This window comes from Crotalus tigris, unplaced genomic scaffold (genome assembly GCF_016545835.1).
Source record: "Crotalus tigris isolate CLP2741 ecotype Arizona unplaced genomic scaffold, ASM1654583v1 scf7180000024506.7606697, whole genome shotgun sequence".
In the NCBI taxonomy this organism is placed as follows: domain Eukaryota; kingdom Metazoa; phylum Chordata; class Lepidosauria; order Squamata; family Viperidae; genus Crotalus; species Crotalus tigris.
Genome location: NW_024100678.1, coordinates 170,436 through 194,302, shown reverse-complemented (window position 1 = coordinate 194,302; position 23,867 = coordinate 170,436). Strand labels below are relative to the sequence as shown.

The window sequence follows — 23,867 nt, the reverse complement described above, 5'->3', positions numbered from 1 at the left end:
ACTTGACAATTTTAAGGCATGAGGACTTCAACTCCCAGAATTCCACAGCCAGCAACGCTGGCTGTGGAATTCTGGGAGTTGAAGTCCACATGCCTTAAAATTGTCAAGTTTGGGAAACACTGTTATACAAGAATACAACCATAATGCCTCCTTAAGGAATGTCAGACATCTTCAGATGGTTATTTTATTACTCTATTAATTTTCGCCTATCTACTATATTATTTCCATTTTTGATGTCTCGTTTATTTTTGTAATTTTCATATATTGAAAGTCACAATCCAAAAGAATGAGTGTTGCTAAAGCAACAGGATAAGCAGATGCTTCTAGAGCAGCTCATACTTTGCCCTGGCTTTAGTGCTTCTTTGAAAAACAACTGGACAAGTTAGTATTCATTAGAAAGTAATGTATGCAGTTAGAAATGGAGCCCAAAAAGAAGTGTGTCTTTTGCTACATAAGGGTCTTGCTTAAATTTACCTTAATTAAAATGTGGATAAATGTCTTGGCTCAACTGATGAATAAATATCAATATTTGAAAGCAGTAAACCAGCTTTCTATTATGAGAGAAGAGAGCAGTCTGTTCTCCCCTTGTTCTGATATTCTAGAGGTGAGAAATATTGCTTTATTTTACAGCCTTTTCTTTTTGAAAGCCTCTGATCAACCTTGAGTAGTGTATCCTTTCTTCATGAGCAGACATACAGTACATAGTACAATACTATATAGGCAAGATTCCATAAACTCTCATTGAACACTAAATTAGCAGAGATGCATTTGGGATAGAAAAAGGCTACAAGGTATTGTATTGTTTTTGCTACCAGTGATGTGAAAAAAACAGTATTTTTATTCTTCACTGAAAATGTAAGATGGGATGACAGAAAAGAAACCATATCTGTTCATTCTAGTACAAATAAAACAGACTTAAATTGCTATATGCTTGCTGTATAGTTTAGTTTCTTTTGCTTGAGAAAAAATATTTAAGATTTACATTTCTCCTAGTCAACATTGTGTGCACATTGTACAACATTGTATATATTAGTGTGCACACATGCGTATGAGTGTGAGATCATTACAAGATTGCCTTTGTGCATATGAGAGGCAAGTTTGCAGGTAGTTAAATCATACTTTAGCAGGTGTAGCTCCCACATGTGAGTTTTGTTTTTTTTTTGAAAATAATGTTTTATAAAAGAAATGTCTATTTAATATTTAGATATTGAAACAACCTGAAAGATTCAGCTTTAATAAGAAAAAAAAGAGGTTGAATCAATACAGATTACAAGTAGCAAACTGTGGATTAGCAAATCAAGGTTCAGATTTTTCAGCAGACAAGAATTTATTCAGCTTCAGCAAAACTTGCAATAACCTGCTCTTGAAAGAGTGGTTGAGAAACCCGGGAGCAGAATCCCAGTTTCTGTAGGCATTTAAGAAAAAAAGATTGTAGGGTGTGACTTTCTTCTTAATCTGTATTTTAATATCCAGTTTGCCTCTCCTGTGCCACTGGTTATGTAGATTGTGTTTCTCTCACTCAGTATGGATTCATATGTTATGTTGAGCCAAAAATACACAACTCTATTGCTGTGGTTCATCTTGCCCAGGATTTTATCACTACTCTACTGGGTGCCAAGTGAGATGTGAAGTTATTTACATGAACAATTTAAGAGTACTATTTTTCATGTTTACCTGTTAAAAAACATAATACTATATACTGCAGTGAAAAAAAAAACATTCAAAAGGGTAATTAATCAATTGCTGCTTGGTTTTAGATGTTTAGCAGAAAGGGCAAACTGACTTTTATATGATACAATAGTCAAAACCTTGATGGAATTTTCTGAGTCATAAATACAAAGCAGCATTTACACAAATAAAGCCTTAGCCTATAGCATTGTCAGATAGAGGATGGAATTAATAGACTGAAACTAAGTGTTTTGCCTTTCTATGATGTGGTAGGAGGTAGCAGAAGTCTATAAAGGACTTCATGCAAGGAGCACTGTGAAAATAATTTTATTTTTATTAAACACATTAGAAGAACTTTTGCACCATAACAAATTCTGACTTTTCTAGAAGTTATTAAAACAATTATTTTTCACTTCCAATTCATTCATAGGCAGGTGAAAATTACTACCATCCCACCTCAGGAATGTATTTTTTTTCTTTCTTGACTATTGCCAGTTCTCCCTACAAATAGCAGACTAGGTGGATTTCTGTCCTCTTTTCTTGTACAGAGAGTCTGAGAAGCTGCAAAAGTTGCTAAGGGGATGAGCAAAGCATAACTTAGCCCAGGAGGTAACTAATTTACTATTTCTGTAATGGTATGTGAGAAAGACCTTGGGAGACAGGATGAAAAAGATAGCACATAGAATAGGGTTGGGAGGGACCTTGGAGGTCTTTTAGTCCAACTCCCTGTCAAGCAGGAGACTCTATACCAGGCATGTTAAACTGCCGGCCCGCGGGCTGGATGCATCATACTGAAACCACGCCCACCCCATTGCCGGCAATGGGGGAAAAGTCGCAAGTTTGACATGCCTGCTCTATACCAGTCTGGGCAAATGGCTGTCAAGTCTGTTCTTGAAAACCTCCAGTGATAGAGCACTCACAGCTTTTCGAGGCAAACGATTCCACTGATTAATTGTTCTCACTATTGGGAAATATCTCATCAGTTCTAAGTTGGATCTCTCTTTAATCTTCCATCTGTTACTTCTTGTCCTGCCCTCAAGTGCTTTGGAGAATAGGTCAACCCCCTCTTCTTTGTGGCAACCCCTCAAGTTCTTCTCTTTGTTAGATTATACCTATTTCCTCAATCATTGATCATATGATTTAGCTCCAGACCTCTTATCATCTTTGTTACTCTTCTCTAAATGCTTTCCAGGGTCTCAGCATCTTTTTTATATTACGGCAACCAGAACTATAGTATTTGAAATGTGACCTCACTAGTGCAGTATAAAGTGGTATTATAACTTCTTGTGATCTAGATGTTATTCTGCTGTTGATCCAACCCAGGACTGCATTAGCTTTTTTGGCAACTGCAGCACACTGCTGGTTCATATGTAAGTTATGGTCCTCTAGAACCCTCTCACAGTTGCTATTGTGAGCTATTCTATACCTGTGCGTTTGGTTTTTCCTGCCTATTATTGGATTTTATTTTTCTCATTACTGAGTTGCATTTTTTTGAATAAATCACAGTGTTCATGTCTGTCAAGATTCTTCTGAATCTTCTTATAAAATTTTAGCTACCGTAAATGCCGGCATACAAGGCGACCCGGCGTATAAGACGACCCCCGTCTTTATCGCCGAGCCGCATTCCTAGAACGTCATCTTATACGCTGGAAACTACCAGTATTTCTGGCATATAAGACAACTCGGCGTAGAAGACGACCCCCGTCTTTGGCGCCGATTTTAGCGCTCGCGGAAGTCGCCTTATATGCCGGCATATACGGTATTCCTCCCAACTTGGTGTCACTTGCAAATTTAGTGAGTTCTACTTCTATACCCTCACCTAGATGATATATGAAGATGTTGAAGACAGAACCTAAGGTACTTGAGACAGAACTTCGAGGTACCCCACTTCATGCTTCCATCTATATAGATGATAACAACAACAACAATAATAAAAAGTTGGAAGGGACCTTGGAGGTCATCTAGTCCAACCTCCTGCTTAGGCAGGAAACCCTATACCATTTCAGACAAATGGCTGTCCAGTCTCTTCTTAAAAACTTCCAGTGTTGGAGCATTCACTGCTTCTGGAGGCAGGTTGTTCCATTGGTTAATTGTTCTAACTGTCAGGAAGTTACTCCTTAGTTCTAGGTTGCTTCTCTCCTTGATTAGTTTCCATCCATTGCTTCTTGTCCTGCCTTCAGGCGCCTTGGAGAATAGCTTGACTCCCTCTTCTTTGTGGCAGCCCCTGAGATATTGGAACACTGCTATCATGTCACTCCTCGTCCTTCTCTTCATTAAACTAGATATACCTAATTCCAGCAACCATTCCTTATATGTTTTAGCCTCCAGTCCCCTAATCATCTTTGTTGCTCTTCTCTGTACTCTTTCTAGAGTCTCAACATCTTTTTTACATCATGGTAACGATGTAGTTCCATTGAGAACTACCTGCTGAGTGTGGTTGGTCAGGCAATTGCAAATCCATCTGGTGGTGGGACTGTCTTTCCCACATTGTTCTGTCATACCAAGAAGTAAACTGTAATCTACTTTGTCAGATGCCTTACTGAAGTCTAAATAAATTATGTCCACAGCATTTCCTGTATCCAGTTATTTAGTCACTGTCAAAGAAGGCAATAAGTTTTGTCTGGCATGATTTGGCTTCTAGTAATTGTCTTGTTCGTTTCTAGGTACTCACAAATGTGTGCTTGATTATATTTTCCAATATTTTCCCAGATATTAATTTCAGGCTGATTGATCTGTAGTTTCCCAGATCCACTTTTCCCCCGTTTTTGTAGTTTGGAACCACATCAACTCTTCCAATCCTTGGTAATTCCCCCTTGTGCCAGGAGCTTTGAAAGATTTTGTTTAGTACTTCCGAGATCATGACTGCCAGGTCCTTCCGAACCTGGGATGTAATCCATCTGGTCCTTAGAAATGCTGCTTAGATTAGATAAGGGCTAGCACAGTCTGCATAGTGGGCAGGGCAAGACACTCAGAAGGAGCCCTTACTAAGTTCTCGGGATGTAATTTACATTTCTTGGGAAAACTCTGTTGACTAGCATTGTGCTGGAAGTGAGAATTTATTAAAGCACGGGTTGGCAACTTATAGCCTATGGGTCAGATCTGACTTACCATCCAAAATACAACATAGAATAACAGAGTTGGAAGGGTCTTTGGAGGTGGTCTAGTCAAACCCTCTGCTCAAGCAGGAGACCCTATACCAGTGATGGCGAACCTTTTAGAGGCCGAGTACCCCAAAACCGCCCCGGCCCACCCCTGCTTTGCCCCGTACTCCGCCCCCGCAGGGCCACTCACCACATATTGCAGCTTTGCAGCGCTATGGTGGCCACGCCCTCCACCCGAACCCCATACCATCATCTGCATATGGGGCACGAGTGCGGAGTCTTGCCCCTGTTGCCCGGCTGCCATGTGCTTGGCTGCACTGCTCCACGTGGGCCACACCTGGAGGAGACTTTCCTTCAGGCAGGCTGCTGGCGAGGAGGGGGTTGTGGGGGGAGGCAGGGCTGGGGCAACAGCTCGCGTGTCCACAGAGAGGGCTCCGAGTGCCACCTCTGGTACGCGTGCCATAGGTTCACCACCACTGCCCTATACCATTCTAGACAAATGGCTATCCAATTTCTTCTTATAAGCCTCCAGTGATGGAGCACCCACAACTTCTTAAAGCAAACCATTCCACTGATTAATTGTTCTCACCATTAGAAAATTTCTCCTTAGTTCTAGGTTGCTTCTCTCCTTGATTAGTTTCCATTCATTGTTTCTTGTCTTGCCTTCAGGTGCTTTGGAGAAGAGGTTGACCCCCTCTTCTTTGTGTCAGCCTTTCAGATATTGAAACACCGCTATTATGTCACCCCTAGTTCTTCTTTTCACAAGACTAGACATACCCAATTCCTGCAACCGCTCTTCATATGTTTTAGCCACCTAATCATCTTTGTTGCTTTTCTCTGCTCTCTTTCCAATGTCTCAACAATATAGTCTGTAATTCCAAAAACAAACTTTATATAGCCAAAGATGGGTCAAAACAAGAATACAAGTTTGTAATTCTATCTCAGCCTGATATAGAACTATACTATTTTAATAAAATGTAACAATTTGGATGGTATTATGAGCCCATATATAAATATACTGTTTGCCCTTCTAAGACATTCTATTTTTTAAAAAAAAATGTTCATTTAGGGTTTTCTTTCACCAAAAAAGATACCAAAACATTACAATTTTTAATTCTCAGGATATTTTTATTAACGGTTTTTGAGAAAAGGGAAACGAAAATAAGAGAAGAGAAATAAAACAATGAATAAATAGAAGTTACAAATGGATATATTGGGAGGTGGAACAGATTTTGCTGTTATTTTGCCATGTCAAAATAAAATTATGTTTTTCCTTTATTTTTTACTTCTATAGTTGGCCTGTTGCTGTGGTACTGCTGCATGTTCCCTCTGCTGCCGTTGTTGCCCAAAGATAAAACAATCAACCAGCACCCGCTTTATGTATGCCTTGTACTTCATCTTGGTGGCTCTCATCTGTTGCATCATGATGTCAGAAACTGTAGCAAAACAAATGAAAGAACATGTAAGTAAAAGCATTTAATTCTTGGGGATCCAAGGAGAAAAAAGGGAGAGATGCTAGAATAATTTCTTTAATGAAAAGAAGATATTTTTGAAATTTACAGAATAAAGCACATTATATTAGACTTTTGTAAAATTTTGGAAAGCGTAATGATGGATACTGGACTGTTCTCATAATTTGTCATACTTTAGCATTTACAACATAGGTGTGTGTGTATGTGTGTGTGTGTGTGTGTGTGTGTGTGTGTGTGTGTGTGTGTGAACATATATTCATATGCAATTATAATAAACTGTTTCAAACATTTTGAAAGACCCCAAACTGTGTGTGGTTCAGCAGTGCCAAATGTTTCATCCTGTGTTTCACTTTGAAAGTTGAAGAGTAGGAAGAGCCATACACTGGATAACTATTTCCTCAGACAAAAAATTATTACTCTCTGAAATTTGAGCACTTAGCTGCTTTGAATGAGAGGATGCAAATTAATCCTTTTTTGGAACTCTTGCCTGTTTTCCATTCCTCTAAGATTGTAGTAATTTAGTTTCTACTCAGCTAATTATTTTTTGAAGTAGTCTTCTTCAAGTCAAGCTCTATTGCTTTATTTATTTAAAACATTTATATAGTTGCCCATCTTATATCAAAGTCCCAATCCGCTCCCAATCAACAATTAAAATAACATCAGTACAGATAGTCCTCATCTTACAAACAGTTCCTTAGCAACTGGTCAACATTATGGCAGTCACCCCGCCCCCAAGCTACTTATGTCCCAGTTCCAAGGTTATAGCCACTGTAATTCCTCCCACCCCCTTCCTGCAGTTGTTCACCTTTACAACTGACCACAAATGCTACACCATCTGCCTCAATCCTCCACCAGGTCCCTGTAGGAGGGTTCTGCCTTAGCTACGGGGAAGTGAATGTTCAAAGATTTGTATGGCCTTAGATTTTCCTACAGTCAGTATCTATTAAAATTGCCGCATTTTTCTGTTAAAAAATGTGAGCCAAGTTGACCAGACTGTTCAAACAGTCTTGTCTGTAAATGTTGCTGGTGAAGCAGTGTGCTATTGATTTCTCATGATGAGTAGCATAGCTTGCTAGTGCTTGTCTTTTTTTATAATTTTACTGTGTTGATTTTGAATGTTTGGTTTACTGCTGTCTTCATATGCTTCATACCCAGCACTCGGGGTGGGGGGAGAACATTTAATAATATATTTTTATAGTTAATATATTTTCTCAGTTTAGTGCTGAGAAGTACACTTTGCAGCATTAGAGGCTGTATGTAGCCAGGATTTTCAAAACACCTCTGGCAAGTCTTCCTGGTGGCTTATTGGGCAGAGAGTTTAAGCAAAGAAGGGTGTGTGAATGGTAGGGGCAAGTGCAGAATAAGCTAAAATAGGTTTCAGTCTTCTCCTTTGTCCTACTCATGAGAGAACTGAGTTTTGGCAGGAAAAAGAATTTTACTCCTGATCAATTAAATGCAGTATTACCGTGGTATGATTCTATATCTGAAAAAAGTAAAGCATTAGCTATGTTCCTGGTTTATTATGCTGAAAAAAATGTTTCCAGACATTATTAAAACAGTTTGGAGCGGCGTACTTTCTCAAATTCATAAGTTGCTAACATTAGCTAAGATAAGTGGAAATGCATCTAGACTTTGCCTTTCCATCCAGTCTTTTTAAAATGTTCATCCCTTAAAATTTTCTTCATTATGTTCTTTAATGTTGTAATTACTTTAAGACTTACCATGAAATCATTTGGCCTATGAGAGGCACACATAATTTTGATAATTGTGAATTAAAGTACCCATAATTTTGTTTCTCTCTTTAATAAAGCATGGTGACTGAGGAATTCTGGAAGTTAAAGTCAATATATCTTCAGATTGTTAAGTTTCAGAAACACTGGTCTAAACTTACCCATTGAGCCTCATGATTGAATGTGTTCTCTCACCCTCATTTAACACATTATGATTAACCATTACAATTTGTTGTGCTGGCTTTCTGCTCACAGAACTCCTTTTTCATTGGGGGAGGGAGGAGGTGGAGTCAAAATTTGCATCTGCTGTCGTATATAAAAAAAAACTAAGTAGTAAAGTACTTCCGTTTTAGAACATTTCATTTCATTCTATCATGAACTCTGTATAACAGCTTCTATATTTTCTTAGTTTAAGTTAAATTTATGTTCTACGTTATTTTTCTCTAGACCCTCTCAGGTTTTTCTGCAAACTGAGTTTAAACATGGAAAAATGTTTTGAACTTGGAATGGTTGTCTATAGCCAAAAAAGAAAGGGAAGGAAAAAACCGAGCTACATTAATGTTCAATTTGGTTGCTACTTTCAGAACTCCATACCTATGAGGATATAGAGAAGTTTTTATTTAACTGTAAATGGGTGTGGGTGAATGTATATCTGCATATTTATATGTCAGTGCATCTATTTATAGACCGTTCCATTTGTGAGAGGGTAGGTACAAATTTTCATAGGAGGCACGGCCCTAGGATGTAACCAAGGACATAGAAATATGCTTTTAAGATGATTTCTGGGTGTAGCTGAAAATTGTGTGGTGAGCTTGAGCCAAAATGGGTTACTTGTTGATCTTTTTCTGTGCAATAAAGTATGGCCTCAAAAGCAAATATTTAAGCAAATGAGGAGAGGGCTGGAATTTTCCCACTTTTCTGCTGTTTTACTTCTGCAATGTTTTAAAAAGCTTCTAAGCATTCAAAGAACATCAAGAAATAATGCTTTGCAACTAGTCCTTAATTAACAAAAGTAATTGGGACTGGAATTTCTATTGCTGAAGAATGCAGTTGCAAAGCACATCATCATATAACTATGCCACTTAGCAAAAGCATTTCTCCCAGTTCCTGGTTCCTGTAATTAAGTGTGGGTTGTTAAATGATGAACATCATGTGATTGCACTGCAACAGCCAGAACTTTGAGGACCGGTCATAAGTTGCACCCATTCAGCACATTGTAAATCCAAACCATCACTGAAGGAGTGGCTGTTAAACAAGGACCACCTGCACAGCAGAGGTTGGCAACTTGAACCCCAAAAGATATGTTTTGCCTTCCTGTTTTCCCGTGCTGTTGTGCAAACTACACAATTGCTGATGAAAAAGCATGTTGAATGAATCAGAAATGAATTGGTAGGAAATGCAAATGAAGAAGCAGCATGGTTTCTAAATTTTGTATATAAATAAAATAAAGATGACTTGATTAATTTGAAAGTAACAGTTATCTCCAAACTGCTTAATACAGTTGTCATCATACACAGTTAACATGCATCTTATCTACAGTACTTCATTGTTCATTTCAGATTTATTTTTATGAAACAATATGTCAACATATTCAAGCAGGTGACTCCTGTGAGAAGCTGGTGGGCTACTCTGCAGTTTATCGAGTATGTTTTGGAATGGCGTGTTTCTTTTTTATCATCTTTTTGCTCACAATTAAAATCAACAATAGCAAAAGCTGTCGTGCCTACATCCACAATGGGTAAGCTAGATGGATTTTTTCATTAAAGTTTTGACTGGGTACTCAGTACTATAAACAATTGCATTTCTTCACCAACGTAATGACATAGTTTATCTCTTACTTATATCTATTGTCCACATTTTTTCCTTTGGTCAGATATTAAAGTAATTCTATTTTTCTTTTTTTCTTTTCCTATTTTTTTTTCTTTTCCAGATTTTGGTTTATTAAACTTCTCATCTTGGCAGCAATGTGCTCAGGAGCCTTTTTCATTCCAGATCAGGATACCTTTCTTAAAGGTAGACATTTTTAAAAAAGAACTGTTGTGTGTTTTTCTCTATGGTTGAATATATACAAGTATCATTTTACAGGTGATATATTGTAGGAAAAGAGCTGGAAGTGTTCTTTGGCACTTGTAAAAGTGACAGTTTTGGAAAATCCAAATTTTTAACAGCGCTACTAAGCAAGAGATTGCCTCATTCACATACATCAAAAGATTTAGGCAATCTCAGAAAACTTCTACCAACATACAACTAACATATTGTTATTGTTGTTGTTGTTAATTGATAAGGTACTCATAATCTATCTCACATATAATTTGCTTGTACATAACCAACCTGCTTTCCCCTTTTTCTCCTCCCTCTCTACTTTACCCTAACTAAAATGGTACTTCAGTCTAGCTACTATATGCAGCAGATAAAAGTGAGCTACAGCTTACCAAAGGATACGTGTTTAACAGGCCATACAGGTATGCTACATTCGATACAAATTCAGTCTTTCACAACCATTGTAGCTGTTGAGAGAAACAGCCATAGAATGGTGCCTTTTTATACCAGTCCGGTTTCTTTCTGGAAAAATGAACAGAAGTGGGCATCTGTACTCTAGACAAAGACATAGCATAGGGGTGATAGGATTGTAGAAGGATGTAGATTAAATCAAACTTGCACACTATTATGTACAGTTAAAGTTATACAAAAACTGCCTTGGAATTGTTATTTTTTTAAATTTTTTATTCATAATACAATTAAAACAAGAATGGACAAACATGACATTCCAGAATGAATTTTCCTAACAGCTTGTTTCTCATGGTACAAAAACTTAATACATCATTCTTAACCTCTATATAAGCCTCATCCTTCTATACAATACAATTATATATACAATTATATGTACAGTTATATATATCTTTTCATTCTAACATTACTTTGAAGTCCGAGCAGTTCTCCTTAATTCAAATCAACGGTAAAATTTGTCCCAGATTTCGAAGTATTCGTGTTCTGTCTTGTCTTTCATAATCATTGTAAGCCTGTCCATCTCAGCACATGATAAAATTTTATGCATGATAAAATTTTATGCAGGATCTCTTCTTCCGTTGGAGTTCCCTTATTCCTCCAATTTTGACAAAAACCAGTCTGGAAGCCGTTAAAATGTGTAACATTAAATAAAGTACACCTTTGTCATGCTTTTGCGTAGTTAAACCTTATAGAAAGAGTTCTGGTTTTGGTTCTACCACTCACTCTAATATTTCTTCCAACCATACTTTAATCCTGTTCCAAAAATCACAAGCTCGTGTGCATTCCCACCACATATGATAGTATGTTCCACTTGTCAGATTACATTTCCAACATTTAGGGGAGACATTGGTACACATTTTAGCCAATCTTGTGGGTGGGAAATGCCATCTATAAAACATTTTGTAGAGGTTCTCTTTGTAAGAGGTGGCCAAAGTAAGCTTCTTGTTTCTTGCCCATAGTTCTTGCCAGATGTGCAGATCAAAATTAAGACCAAAGTCCTTGCTCTAATTCAACATAGTCACTTTTACTTGTTTCTCATACATTGCCTGATCTAACAAATAGTGGTATAATTTTTTAATCATTTTATCCTCCAACCCCAATATTATTTTATCCAATTCTATTGGTTCTAATTTAATGCCTAACTCTTTTTTATCTTTCTGATATCTCGCCTGCAGTTGCAGGTATGCCCAGCATTCTAATTCTATCCCTTCATCCTGGAGGGTTTTCCTGGATTTCAATTCCCCTCTTTCATCTAAGATGTTTTTATATGTTATGGTCTTGTCTAATTGGGTAAATTTTGGGTGTACATATATTTCTAACGGTGAGATTCAACTAGATACTTGGGTATAATTTGGTTGCCAAATTTTTGTCCATACATCAATAAGAGCTTGCCTAATATAGTGTCTTCGAAAATATTTATGTACTTTATGATCCCATAATATGGCATGCCATCCTATTTGTAGGTCATGGCCCTCCAGACATAATAGTCTCCTGTTCTTTGGTAATATCCAATCTCTTACCCATATTAATGCTGTAGCCTGGTAATATTTCTCCAAGTCTGGAAGACCAAATCCCCCCCTTTCCTTTGAGTCCTGCAATAATTATAATTTAATCCTTGCTCTTTTTCCTTGCCAGATGAATTTACACATCATTTTATTCAAATTTTGAAAAAATTTCTTGTCTAATTTTATAGGTATACATTGGAACAAGAATAAGATTTTTGGCAACACATTCATTTTAATCACCGCAATTCTGCCCATAAGAGAGAGCTGTAGGTTATTCCAAATATCAAAGTCTTTTTGAATCTGTTCTATTAACTTATCATAGTTATCCCTTTTAAGTGTAGCACACCTGGCAGTCAATTATATCCCTAAATATCTAATTTTATTTGTGATTTGAACACCTATTCTGTCAACCAATTCATTTTTCTGTATTTTAGTCATATTTTTGATGAGCATTTTAGTTTTTTATTTATTTATCTTTAAACCTGCTATTTCCCCATATCTACTCAGTGTTTCCATCAGTCTTGTCCCTGATTGTAATGGTTCTTCAATGGTTCTTCAATTATAAAAACTAAATCATCTGCAAAGGCTTGTATTTTAAATGTCTCTTTCTTGATCTCCAAACCTTGAATCTGTTCATCTTGCTGGATTACTCTAGTTAATACCTCAAGAGATGATTGTTATTTTTTAATGGTGTGTTGTTATTTTTGCAGATGTTGTGCAGCTGTTTCCCCATGTTCAGCTCATTTTAGTTAGAAAGTAATTGTGAAAGACTCAGATACAAGAATTTTACAGATCTATGTTGATTGTGTATACTGTTTGGATTGTACTTTGTTGTTTAGACCATGAAAAATAGCTATGTAGAAACATTATTAAAGTCTGAGAGCACACAGTAAATTAATCTTCCTCCTCCTCCAGATAATGGTTCAGATGATAGTGCTTCTTCTTAAGCATGTTAAATGTGGAAATATAAATCTGATGAATATAAATAATTCCAGCTGCAGAAATATAGCCTCATACTTTATTATGGGCCAAACACCCCAGAAAATGCTGGATGCTGTAGTTAACAATACAGTGTAGCATTGTCCACAAACTCAAGAAAACAAAGCAGATGTAAAGCTCTCTTTTATTTCATAATTTTGTCTTACCTAATTAAGCAGTTCTTAGTTTAAAATAACTCTTCTACAATAGCACATCACTTTTTGTTTCTAAATTGTTTTTCGATAACAAATCTTGCACAATTCAAATGAGGCTGTACAATAAAAGGCCAACTGTGCAAGAAATTAAAAGCCAGCTTCTTGTTTGCATTGGGAAAGACATGGGGAGTGAAGGAGAGGCAGAAAAGAAGATGTTGCAGAAGGAAGATAAGGCAAAGAATGTTGAAGGGAAAGTTGATCTTTCTCAGCTTAAATTCTTTCCCCTTTCCAAAAATGTGCCCTACCTTAGCAAGGAAGCTGCAGTCACCACAGCTTCTCTGTCTGGGAAAGAGTATTTTAAAGTTCAGATGTTCCTCAAATGTTACCACAATGCTCATTGTGTAGCTGAACTATATAGCTTGCAGAAATTAAACTTTCAATTAGTTCCTGATGTATAACAGTTGAAGCAAACTGCATTTGCTCTTCTATTGGGGTAGGCCAGCAGCCACTGCACTTAAACGTTCCTGCAGTTTAATTAGCCTTCAGTTTGATTACATTTACTATGCAAAATGAGATTTCTTGCAGAGCTTCCATTTTATTACTAAAATAATCTTTCTCGGTAGTAATATCTGATAACAGTTCCAATTAATAAAGGCAATTTGTTAGTCACAAATGCTTGAAGATGGCAGAGTCCAAACTCTGGAGGAAAAAGAAAATAGAGTGCTCAAGGACATGTGCAGCACAATCTTGATTTTTGAATTTTATTTATCAAATTTGTATAGCCACTCAATTCACAAATAGTGACCCTGAGTGACATACTACATTTGACAGTGTTTTTTAATCCATTTAACATGATATTTATGATCAGAAACCTTTTTCAAACCATTTCCACTTTTAAGCTGAATAACTGACAGAAGTTGCAAGATATTATCCTCGTACTAAGGCATTTCTTCAAAAAGAGCAGCTTTTTTCAAATCTGAGACTTGTAGCTCTTTGAACACCGAATTAACTAGTTCATTCCTTTACTCATTCAATTCATTGCCCAGCATCTGGAGAGCAAGCCCGATACTAGCATAGCATAAAATATCAGCCTTCATTATGAATACTCACTGCAGAAAGCTTTCTCTTGTTTATCTAAAATTATAGGTCATAATGTCCTCTAGCTAAATGCAACCAGCAGTATAACCACTCCCTGCATTCAGTTGCTTCTGTAATTGTACTGGCACTTCTTGAATTCTTTTCGGGTGTGACATAATGTGCATTGCCAATAGCTGATGCAAATTTTATCTGTGAACAGGAGCTGCTTTAATTGTAGAGTAGCTTTCCAGTACTTGGTCTGTCCAAATATATTGAAGGCAACCTCCAATAATTCTCTGCCAGTGTGGCCCAAACCCAAAATATCTTAGAGGCAAAAAAGAAGGCTATTACAGATTGTCTGTTTCTCTTTTTTCCCCTGTGAATAAACTATGAGAGTAGACATTCATTATGAAGATAGAAATATATACAGGATGATTTGAGGGTTTCATAAAACAATAAATGCTTTATTTCTGTTGTTTGGATGGCAGTCGCTATATGTTGGAAAATTTATCAAATTTTAATCCTACGCTATAATTTGAAATGTATTTATATAAAGACTTTTTAGGACTCATGTATTTTTTTAACCGTTTGTTTTAAGTATAAATTGCCTAAAGTATTTTTTTTAATTTTCTGCAGTTTTGCAAAATAATTTAATTTGCTATAGGTGTCTTTTTGTGTGTGTGTGTGTGTGTGTGTGTGTGTGTGTGTGTGTGTGCCTGTGTATTCCTTTGATGTTATCCCAAAGATGCTTTTTCATGAGACAACTGAACTTTCTTGTTTTTCTTTGAAGACCTTTTGATTCTTCAGCTTCTTGGATGAGAAGCGGAACATCTTCAAGGAAAAACAAAGTCCAGTTGCCTCGTGAAAAAGCATCTTTGGGATAACTATGACCTGGATGACTGAAAATCTCCATAGACGTAGTCCTTTAATGTTATGTGTGCAGTCTTTAGTTTTTAATATTCATGCATTATATAATGGGAACCTGTTTTTAAAATTTAATAATAATAATTATTACCCTGTGTTTCTCAATACTGAGTAATAATTTCAGTCCATAATAATAGAAGTAGTTGCTAGAAAGGAGCGTGATTTTGTGAAATATTTTTGAGCAAATATATATATATATTTATCTGGTGAATGTATGTAAAGAGTATCCTCCTTGTTGTTGTTAATTGCGAAGTCGTGTCCGACCCATCGCGACCCCATGGACAACGTTCCTCCAGGCCTTCCTGTCCTCTACCATCTTCTGGAGTCCATTTAAATTCACACCTACTGCTTCAGTGACTCCATCCAGCCATCTCATTCTCTGTCGTCCCCTTCTTCTATTGCCCTCAATCTTTCCCAGCATTAGGCTCTTCTCCAGTGAATCCTTCCTTCTCATTAGGTGGCCAAAGTACTTGAGTTTCAACTTCAGGATCTGGCCTTCTAAAGAGCAGTCGGGGTTGATCTCTTCTAGGACCGACCGGTTTGAACGCCTTGCAGTCCAAGGGACTCGCAGGAGTCTTCTCCAGCACCACAGTTCAAAGGCCTCAATTCTTTTGCGCTCAGCCTTTCTTATGGTCCAACTTTCACAGCCATACATTGCAACTGGGAAAACCATGGCCTGGACTATACGCACTTTTGTTGGCAGGGTGATGTCTCTGCTTTTTAGAATGCTGTCTAGATTTGCCATAGCTTTCCTCCCCAGGAGCGTCTTTTAATTTCTTGGCTGCAGTCCCCATCTGAGGTGATCTTGGAGCCCAGAAAAATAAAATCTGTCACTACCTCCATTTCTTCCCCATCTATTTGCCAGGAATTGAGAGGGCCGGATGCCATGATTTTGGTTTTCTTAATGTTGAGTTTCAAGCCAACTTTTGCACTCTCCTTCTTCACCCGCATCAAGAGGCTCTTTAGTTCCTCTTCACTTTCTGCCATTAGAGTGGTATCATCTGCATATCTTAGGTTGTTGATATTTCTCCCGGCAATCTTAATTCCAACTTTTGATTCATCTAGCCCTGCCTTTCTCATGATGTGCTCTGCATATAAGTTAAATAGGCAGGGCGACAGTATACAGCCTTGCCGGACTCCTTTTCCAATTTTGAACCAATCAGTGGTTCCGTGTTCGGTTCTCACTGTTGCTTCTTGACCCGCATATAGGTTTCTCAAGAGACAAATGAGATGGTCTGGTACTCCCATCTCTTTAAGAACTTGCCACAATTTGTTGTGATCCACACAATCAAAGGCTTTTGCATAGTCAATGAAGCAGAAGTAGATGTTTTTCTGGAACTCCCTAGCTTTCTCCATGATCCAGCGTATGTTGGCAATTTGATCTCTAGTTCCTCTGCCTCTTCGAAATCCTGCCTGTACTTCTGGTAGTTCTCGATCCACATACTGCTGGAGTCTAGCTTGTAGGATTTTAAGCATAACTTTACTAGCATGTGAAATGAGTGCAATGGTGCGATAGTTTGAACATTCTTTGGCATTGCCTTTCTTTGGAATTGGAATGTAAACTGACCTTTTCCAATCCTGTGGCCACTGTTGAGTTTTCCAAATTTGCTGGCAAATTGAGTGTAGCACTTTTACTGCATCGTCTTTTAAGATTTTGAATAGCTCAGCTGGAATACTGTCACCTCCACTAGCTTTGTTGTTGCTCAGATTTTCTAAGGCCCATTTCACTTCACATTCTAGGATGTCTGGTTCGAGGTCAGTGACCATCTCATTGTGGTTATCTGGGATGTTAAGCTCATTCTTGTATAGTTCTTCTGTGTAGTTTTGCCATCTCTTCTTAATCTCTTCTGCCTCTGTTAGGTCTCTGCCATTTTGGTCCTTTATCATGCCCATCTTTGCATGAAACGTTCCCTTCATATCTCCAATTTTCTTGAAGAGATCTCTGGTCCTCCCTATTCTGTTGTTTTCTTCTATTTCTTTGCACTGTTCATTTAAGAAGGCATTCTTATCTCTTCTAGCTACTCTCTGGAATTCTGCATTCAATTGGGTGTATCTTTCTCTTTCTCCTTTGCCTTTCGCTTCCCTTCTTTCCTCAGCTATTTGCAAAGCTTCCTGAGACAGCCATTTTGCTTTCTTGCATTTCTTTTTCTTTGGGATGGTTTTAGTTGCTACCTCTTGTACAATGTTGCGAACTTCCATCCATAGTTCTTCAGGCACTCTGTCTATCAGATCCAGTTCCTTAAATCTATTTGTCACCTCTACTGTATATTCATCAGGAATATGATTTAGTTCATACCTGAGTGGCCTAGTGCTTTTCCCTACTTTTTTCAATTTAAGCCTAAATTTTGCAACGAGAAGCTCATGATCTGAGCCACAGTCAGCTCCTGGTCTTGTTTTTACTGACTGTATAGAGCTTCTCCATCTTTGGCTGCAGAGCACATAGTCAATCTGATTTCTATGTTGACCGTCTGGTGATGTCCATGTGTAGAGCCGTCTCTTGGGTTGTTGGAAAAGAGTGTTTGTTATGACCATCGTATTCTCTTGACAAAATTCTATTAGCCTGTGCCCTGCTTCATTTTGTTCTCCAAGGCCAAACTTGCCTGTTATTCCGGTTATCTTTTGGCTTCCTACCTTAGCATTCCAATCCCCCATGATGATAAGGACATCATTTTTTGGTGTTAATTCTATAAGGTGCTGTAGGGCTTCATAGAACCGGTCAATTTCATCCTCTTCAGCACCAGTGGTTGGGGCATAGATTTGGACTATTGTGATATTGAATGGTTTGCCTTGGATTCGAATTGAGATCATTCTGTCATTTTGGGGATTGTATCCCAGTATTGCTTTTCCTATTCTTTTATTGACTATGAAGGCTACTCCATTTCTTCTGAGGGATTCTTGCCCACAGTAGTATACCTGATGGTCATCTGAGTTAAATTCACCCATTCCTGTCCATTTTAGTTCGCTGATTCCTAAGATGTCGATGTTCAGTCTTGTCATCTCTTTTTTGACTACGTCTAGCTTGCCTTGATTCATGGATCTTACATTCCAGGTTCCTATGGAGAAAAAATCTTTACAGCATCGGACTTTCCTTTCACCACCAGATATATCCACAGCTGAGCGTCCTTTCGGCTTTGGCCCAGTCGCTTCATTCTTTCTGGCGCTACTAGTACTAGCCCTCTGCTCTTCCCCAGTAGCATATTGGACACCTTCCGACCTGAGGGGCTCATCTTCCAGCGTCATATCTTTTTGCCTTTTAGTACTGTCCATGGGGTTTTCATGGCAAAGATACTGGAGTGGTTTGCCATTTCCTTCTCCAGTGGATCACATTTTGTCAGAACTCTCTGCTATAACCTGTCCGTCTTGGGTGACCCTGCACGGCATAGCTTATAGCTTCATTGAGTTACGCAAGCCCCTTCGCCACGACAAGGCAGTAATCCATAAAGGGGGTAACCTCCTTACCATAATTTAATTGCTTTATAAATGTAATGAATAAAATTGGTATTTTTCTTTATGAGTCATAATCAACAAAGCAATTTTTATGTTTTCTGCAGCATGGCGTTATGTTGGTGCTACAGGAGGCTTCCTCTTCATCATCATTCAGCTTATCCTCCTTGTAGAATTTGCACACAAATGGAATAAAAACTGGTAGGTTTCTTTCATGCCTGCATATAAGAGGAAGTGTCCTTTTAGCTGAATTCTATTTTTAAAATTTTAAAAAAATCAAAATCACAGTTGATCTGTTTTAAAGTTTTATAGCAGGCATTCTCGTTCAGTTTCTCTCGTCAGTTGTTTCTTTGTTTTTAACCATCAAGCTTCCTTTGTTTGTAGCTTTATAAATATCTTACTTCCTATTTATTGCCTGTTGTACTTTTCACTTGGCCAAACAAGCTTGCTACAATATTTCCTCAGCTGGTTATCTTAGTTTCGTTTTTAAAAAATGTGTGACATTCATAAGAGAGCTAAAATCTTAATCTACAGATAAAATCTAAATCTTTATGGGGTTTAACAATTACTGAAATGTCCTAACTTCCTTATATACACATTTTTCAAGGTTCTTAGATCTTGTTATTGTAATCTCTAAATTTAGAAGAAATAGCTTTAGTCTTTCCAAATACATCCTGAAGTAAACTTTTGATTGTCTTAAATCAATCATTTCAATTTTCATAAAACAAAGCAGTGTCATTTTTAGCCTTGAGAGTTTCACCAAATTGATTACAAATTAATCTGTGTACATATCCCACATACGTTCCTTTAAATATTAAAGAAATAATATCTTTTTAGAAATATGCGTCTTTTAAGCGGAGCTGGGAAGTCACTGATCTGTCCCCAAGTTTTACTTCCCATCTCCCCAGCAAATTTCAAGAGAAACCTAACTTTAGGCTGATCATAAGATACATGAGACCATGCTCTTAAAGAGTGAAATAATTTAAATATTACTCAATATATTGCTGGTATAACTAGACACAGTACAAACTATTAAAATGCATTAATCTGAATATCCTATAAATTTAAAATAATAATTGAACACCCGTTCTAAAGAACAATATCTTTCTGTATAAAGAATTAATTCTTTATCCACTTCACATAGGCCTAATGAACTAATCTCCTTTGTGGGCTTCTAAATGCTTAATATCATTTGTTTTCTTTGAGCTTAATGCATAATTCCTTTTCTTTCCCAAACAGGACATCTGGCACAAAGCACAATCAACTTTGGTATGGCTCCTTAGCTCTTGTGACTCTCATATTGTATTCCGTTGCTGTTGGAGCTCTAATTGTGATGGCTGTCTTTTATACCCGTGCTGATGGCTGTACATTTAACAAGATCCTGCTTGGCATCAATGGCGGCTTGTGCTTGCTTGTTTCAATGGTAGCCATTTCACCTTGTGTCCAATACCGTAAGCAAGCTTTCTTTTACTGTCACTCTAGACTTGGTTGCTTGGAATTGGAGATCATTTCCTAGCCATATTCAGTCCCTTAGTTTATCACAAATCATAGTCTGGGAAAAAATAAAAAGACTGCTCAAAAAAGGTCAGGTCATGAGACCAGTAGTAGAAAAAAAGGCCTCATATTCAGTCTGGAGCAAAGTGAGCCTGCAAACTAAATATTGTTTTGTTTATAAAAGACAGTAGTTATAAGGCATGGTAGGCAAGATTGATTTTACTGCCTTAATTTTAAAAATCATTTTCTGCGATAATATAGTATTTATTCTGAAGTAATGGAGAGACCACTATAAGACCTAAATCTGGAATTACTAATTGCCCTATTGCCTGACTTTCAGTAACTCGGTTTAATTTCAAGATTATTTGGTCTGTCAGCCATGATCTCTGGCATATTAGCTGAAACCTTTGTGGAAGGGAATCGATTTATATCCACTGCTATTTTTGTCAGTCCACTCATGTAAGGTTCCCCAGGAGAGTCAAGTTACATCATTGTGGTAACTCAGTGAGAGAGAGCATGTTTTCCATGAAGCTAATCCCAAGTTCAATTCCTGGCTTTCGACTCTTAAACTAAACAGAAAATCATGTAAAATGCTTCCTCTAGAGATGTAGACCACAGCTAGTCAAAGTATACTCAATTCAAGGCGATTTCTTACATCCTATTCCTAAGGGAATGTTTGCATTATTATTTACTACAGAGATAACCCCATGAGGACCCAGATTGTTGGGGGCAATGTAAATATATATATATATATATATATATATATATATATATATATATATATATATATATATATATATATATACATACATACATACATACATACATACATTGCTTACTGGTATACACCGCTTAGAGAAAGCGGTATATAAGTCTCATAAATAAATAAATAAATGATGCACTAAAATTAAAATCACTTATAAAATTCAATATGTAATTAGAGTTCTATTGTTATCTATATTGTGGAAAGGAGATATTTATTATTGGACTTGGAAATTTATAGCCTAGGACCTCAGATTTTTTATTAAATGAGTACTAGCAAGAACTAAAGATTGTTTCAGGAATTGAGAAATGGTGAAGAAACAACTTTTTCTTTTCTTTTTTTTACATTTCTGTTTATGATTACTCCCCATTATTTAATCATTTCCTGTGGGTCACATTAAAAACTTCAATCTTATGTCAATATCTGAAGGGATTCTGCGGTATCTTCTAAGATCTGGAAGGAATACCCATCCCTAAAGAACTCCTTTTGAAATGAAAGGGACTTCTGTTAGTCAGAACTTCTTTATGTTCTTTGATTTCAGGGAGGTTGCTCTAAATACGACTAAATCTATATCTAAACCATTAGTGCTTGGTATGTGCTTGGTTTCCCCAACACCCTTTCCCCTCAATGTGGTTATTCCAGGGAAATGAAAGTACATTTTTGTGTGTTAAATTGAGATTTAGATTTCGGGTTTAATTTGACTTTTCTCAGCTGTTTGTATTTTCTCAAGATTCATTTTATCCTCTTGAACTTTTGATATACTTTGATGACAGAAAACATCATTCAGGAATTGAATTATTTGTCCCTCTTTTGATGGACTAGCAGAATAGCAGAGAGAAGTAATGTGAAGGATTTGTTATAATTTTCAGAGAGATCTAATCCTCATACATTCTCCAGCACTGGAGATGGAGAATCCACCAATGGGTTGAGACTGTATTCCTGCCCAATCAGATCAGTCAGCCAAAGTTGCCATGCCCGTCCTGGGCCACAAGATCCCAATCTTGATTGATCTCGCCCACTGGACAGACATGCAAGTTTGGCTCTTAGGCAAGTACAGTCTACCATTGGTGGATTTCATTTCCAGTAGCTTAGTTAATTGGATTATTTATTTGAATTAGATCATTGCAAATTCTGAAATTTCCATTCCAAAGAAAGGCTAGAGATACCTAAATTCCTTCACTGGGGAGGTATCAGGCCTCGTTGGGGACGGGGTCCTATCCCCTTCCACATACCCCCTCCCATTACCCCAAGAAGGGACCTGAACTATCAGCGGCTTGGACTAACGGCTGTTAGTCCAGCCAACAGTAACGCGTTTGTGAGCGGAGCTTGCAGCTGCAGCTCCGCTGGAGAGTTCAGGCGTAGGGAAAGCCCCAACTCACTCAGCGGCTGTTTGGTGGGCCGCTCCGGATCCACAAAGCCATTTCGGTGAGGGGTGCCTTTCGGAGGGGTATTAATTAATTAAAGATTCAAGGTCCATGAACTCAACATTATTTACAGTATGAACCTTTTTGCCAAAGAAAAGTCTACAGATGTATCCCTGTTTTAAAATTACAGGTCAGCCTCATTCTGGCTTGTTGCAGTCAGGCATTATCAGCTGCTATGTCATGTACCTCACCTTCTCATCTCTGTCAAGCAAACCTCCAGAAATCAGTAAGTTACCTTGAATTAGAAATTAACAGATACATGTGCACTGATTATCTATGTAAAATAATCCTTCTCCCAAAGTCACACTTTCCAATTTATGTTGCTTGTGCTAATTGGCAATTCTGAATGTCCAGCACACACTTTGAAATCACCATACTGGAAACTCCCAGTCACCCTACCAAAAAAGTATTGTGTAAGAGATACTATAATCAATTAATACATCTAGTTAAAGAGAAGGGAATAGCAAGGAGCAACTTTATCTTGTAAGTTCTCTCTTCAGATGTTTATCCCAATCAGTTGCAATAATATTTTTCCTATTTAAAAGTAATTTGTAAAGATGAATAATCTCCATCTTTAAAATCAAAGGAGGGAGTCAAACCTTCCTCCTCCAGCAGGCCTCATATAGTTCAGAAATCATCTGCACAGACTTAGAAGATCTTCCGCTAATTAAGAGATGCAGGAAATTCGAGGGAATTGGAAAAAAGGGAACACATCATTATCCAGGGTAAAGCATATGTAGATAATTGGATACAGGAAATATAAAATTAATTGAGCTAATTGTGGGTTCTTTTTCAAGTCCTAGATGAGAATCAAAATAATATAACAATCTGTGTGCCTGACTTTGGCCAAGGGCTGCAAACAGATGAAAACTTGGTGACCGGGCTGGGAACTACTATTTTGTTCTGTTGCATTTTATATTCCTGGTAAGTCTTCATTTCAGCTGTAATAAAATTTTATGCAGATAGACAGATACTTGTTTACCTCTCAGAGGGGAGTAAGTATTTGACATCTTTCTTCCATAGCTTGTTATCTATCAAATTTAAAAATATGTAACATTTTTATTTAAGGAATTGGAAAATGACTTAATTGAAAACTACAGGTAGTCCTTGACTTGTGACCACAGTTGGGATCAAAAGTTTGGTTGCTGAGCAATGCAGCCTTTAAAAGACTTCATATGACCCGATCTGATTTTATGACCATTCTTATTGAGGCTGTTAAGTGAATCACACAGTTATTAAGCAAATCCAGTTTCCCCAATTGATTTTTCCTGTTGGAAGCTGGCTGGGAAGTTCGCACCAACTTTAGCAAGTATGAGCTGATATCCAAGAACTAGGGTAATGCGACGGGTTGTAACCTTTTCTGAGACTCTTCTAAATTCGAACTATCATCAAACAGTGGTAGATCAAGGGCTACCTTTACTATACAAGGCACAGGTAGTCTTCAACGTAAAACCAAAATTGGGCCCAAAATTTTCATTGCTAAGCATGGCAGTTGTTAAGTGAATCGTGAAGGGTGCCTTTTTTGCCAGGGTTGTTAAGCAAATCACTCCAGTTGTTAAAAGTGAATCGTGTGGTTCTTAAGCGAAACCAGCTTCCCCCATTTACTTTGCCTGTCGGAAATCAG

General features: G+C 37.4%; 1 protein-coding gene across 1 annotated transcript in view; it reads left to right on the top strand.

Annotated features, from left to right (window-relative positions):
• Positions 1 to 23,867, top strand: part of SERINC5 (serine incorporator 5) — a 42,838-nt gene that overhangs the window by 10,133 nt on the left and 8,838 nt on the right. Inside the window, exons 2-8 of the mRNA XM_039333714.1 lie at positions 6,064 to 6,231; positions 9,531 to 9,709; positions 9,902 to 9,984; positions 18,670 to 18,763; positions 19,802 to 20,013; positions 22,374 to 22,469; positions 23,041 to 23,167. Of these exons, the coding sequence (XP_039189648.1) occupies positions 6,064 to 6,231; positions 9,531 to 9,709; positions 9,902 to 9,984; positions 18,670 to 18,763; positions 19,802 to 20,013; positions 22,374 to 22,469; positions 23,041 to 23,167 (959 nt within the window). The remainder of the gene's footprint in view (positions 1 to 6,063; positions 6,232 to 9,530; positions 9,710 to 9,901; positions 9,985 to 18,669; positions 18,764 to 19,801; positions 20,014 to 22,373; positions 22,470 to 23,040; positions 23,168 to 23,867) is intronic.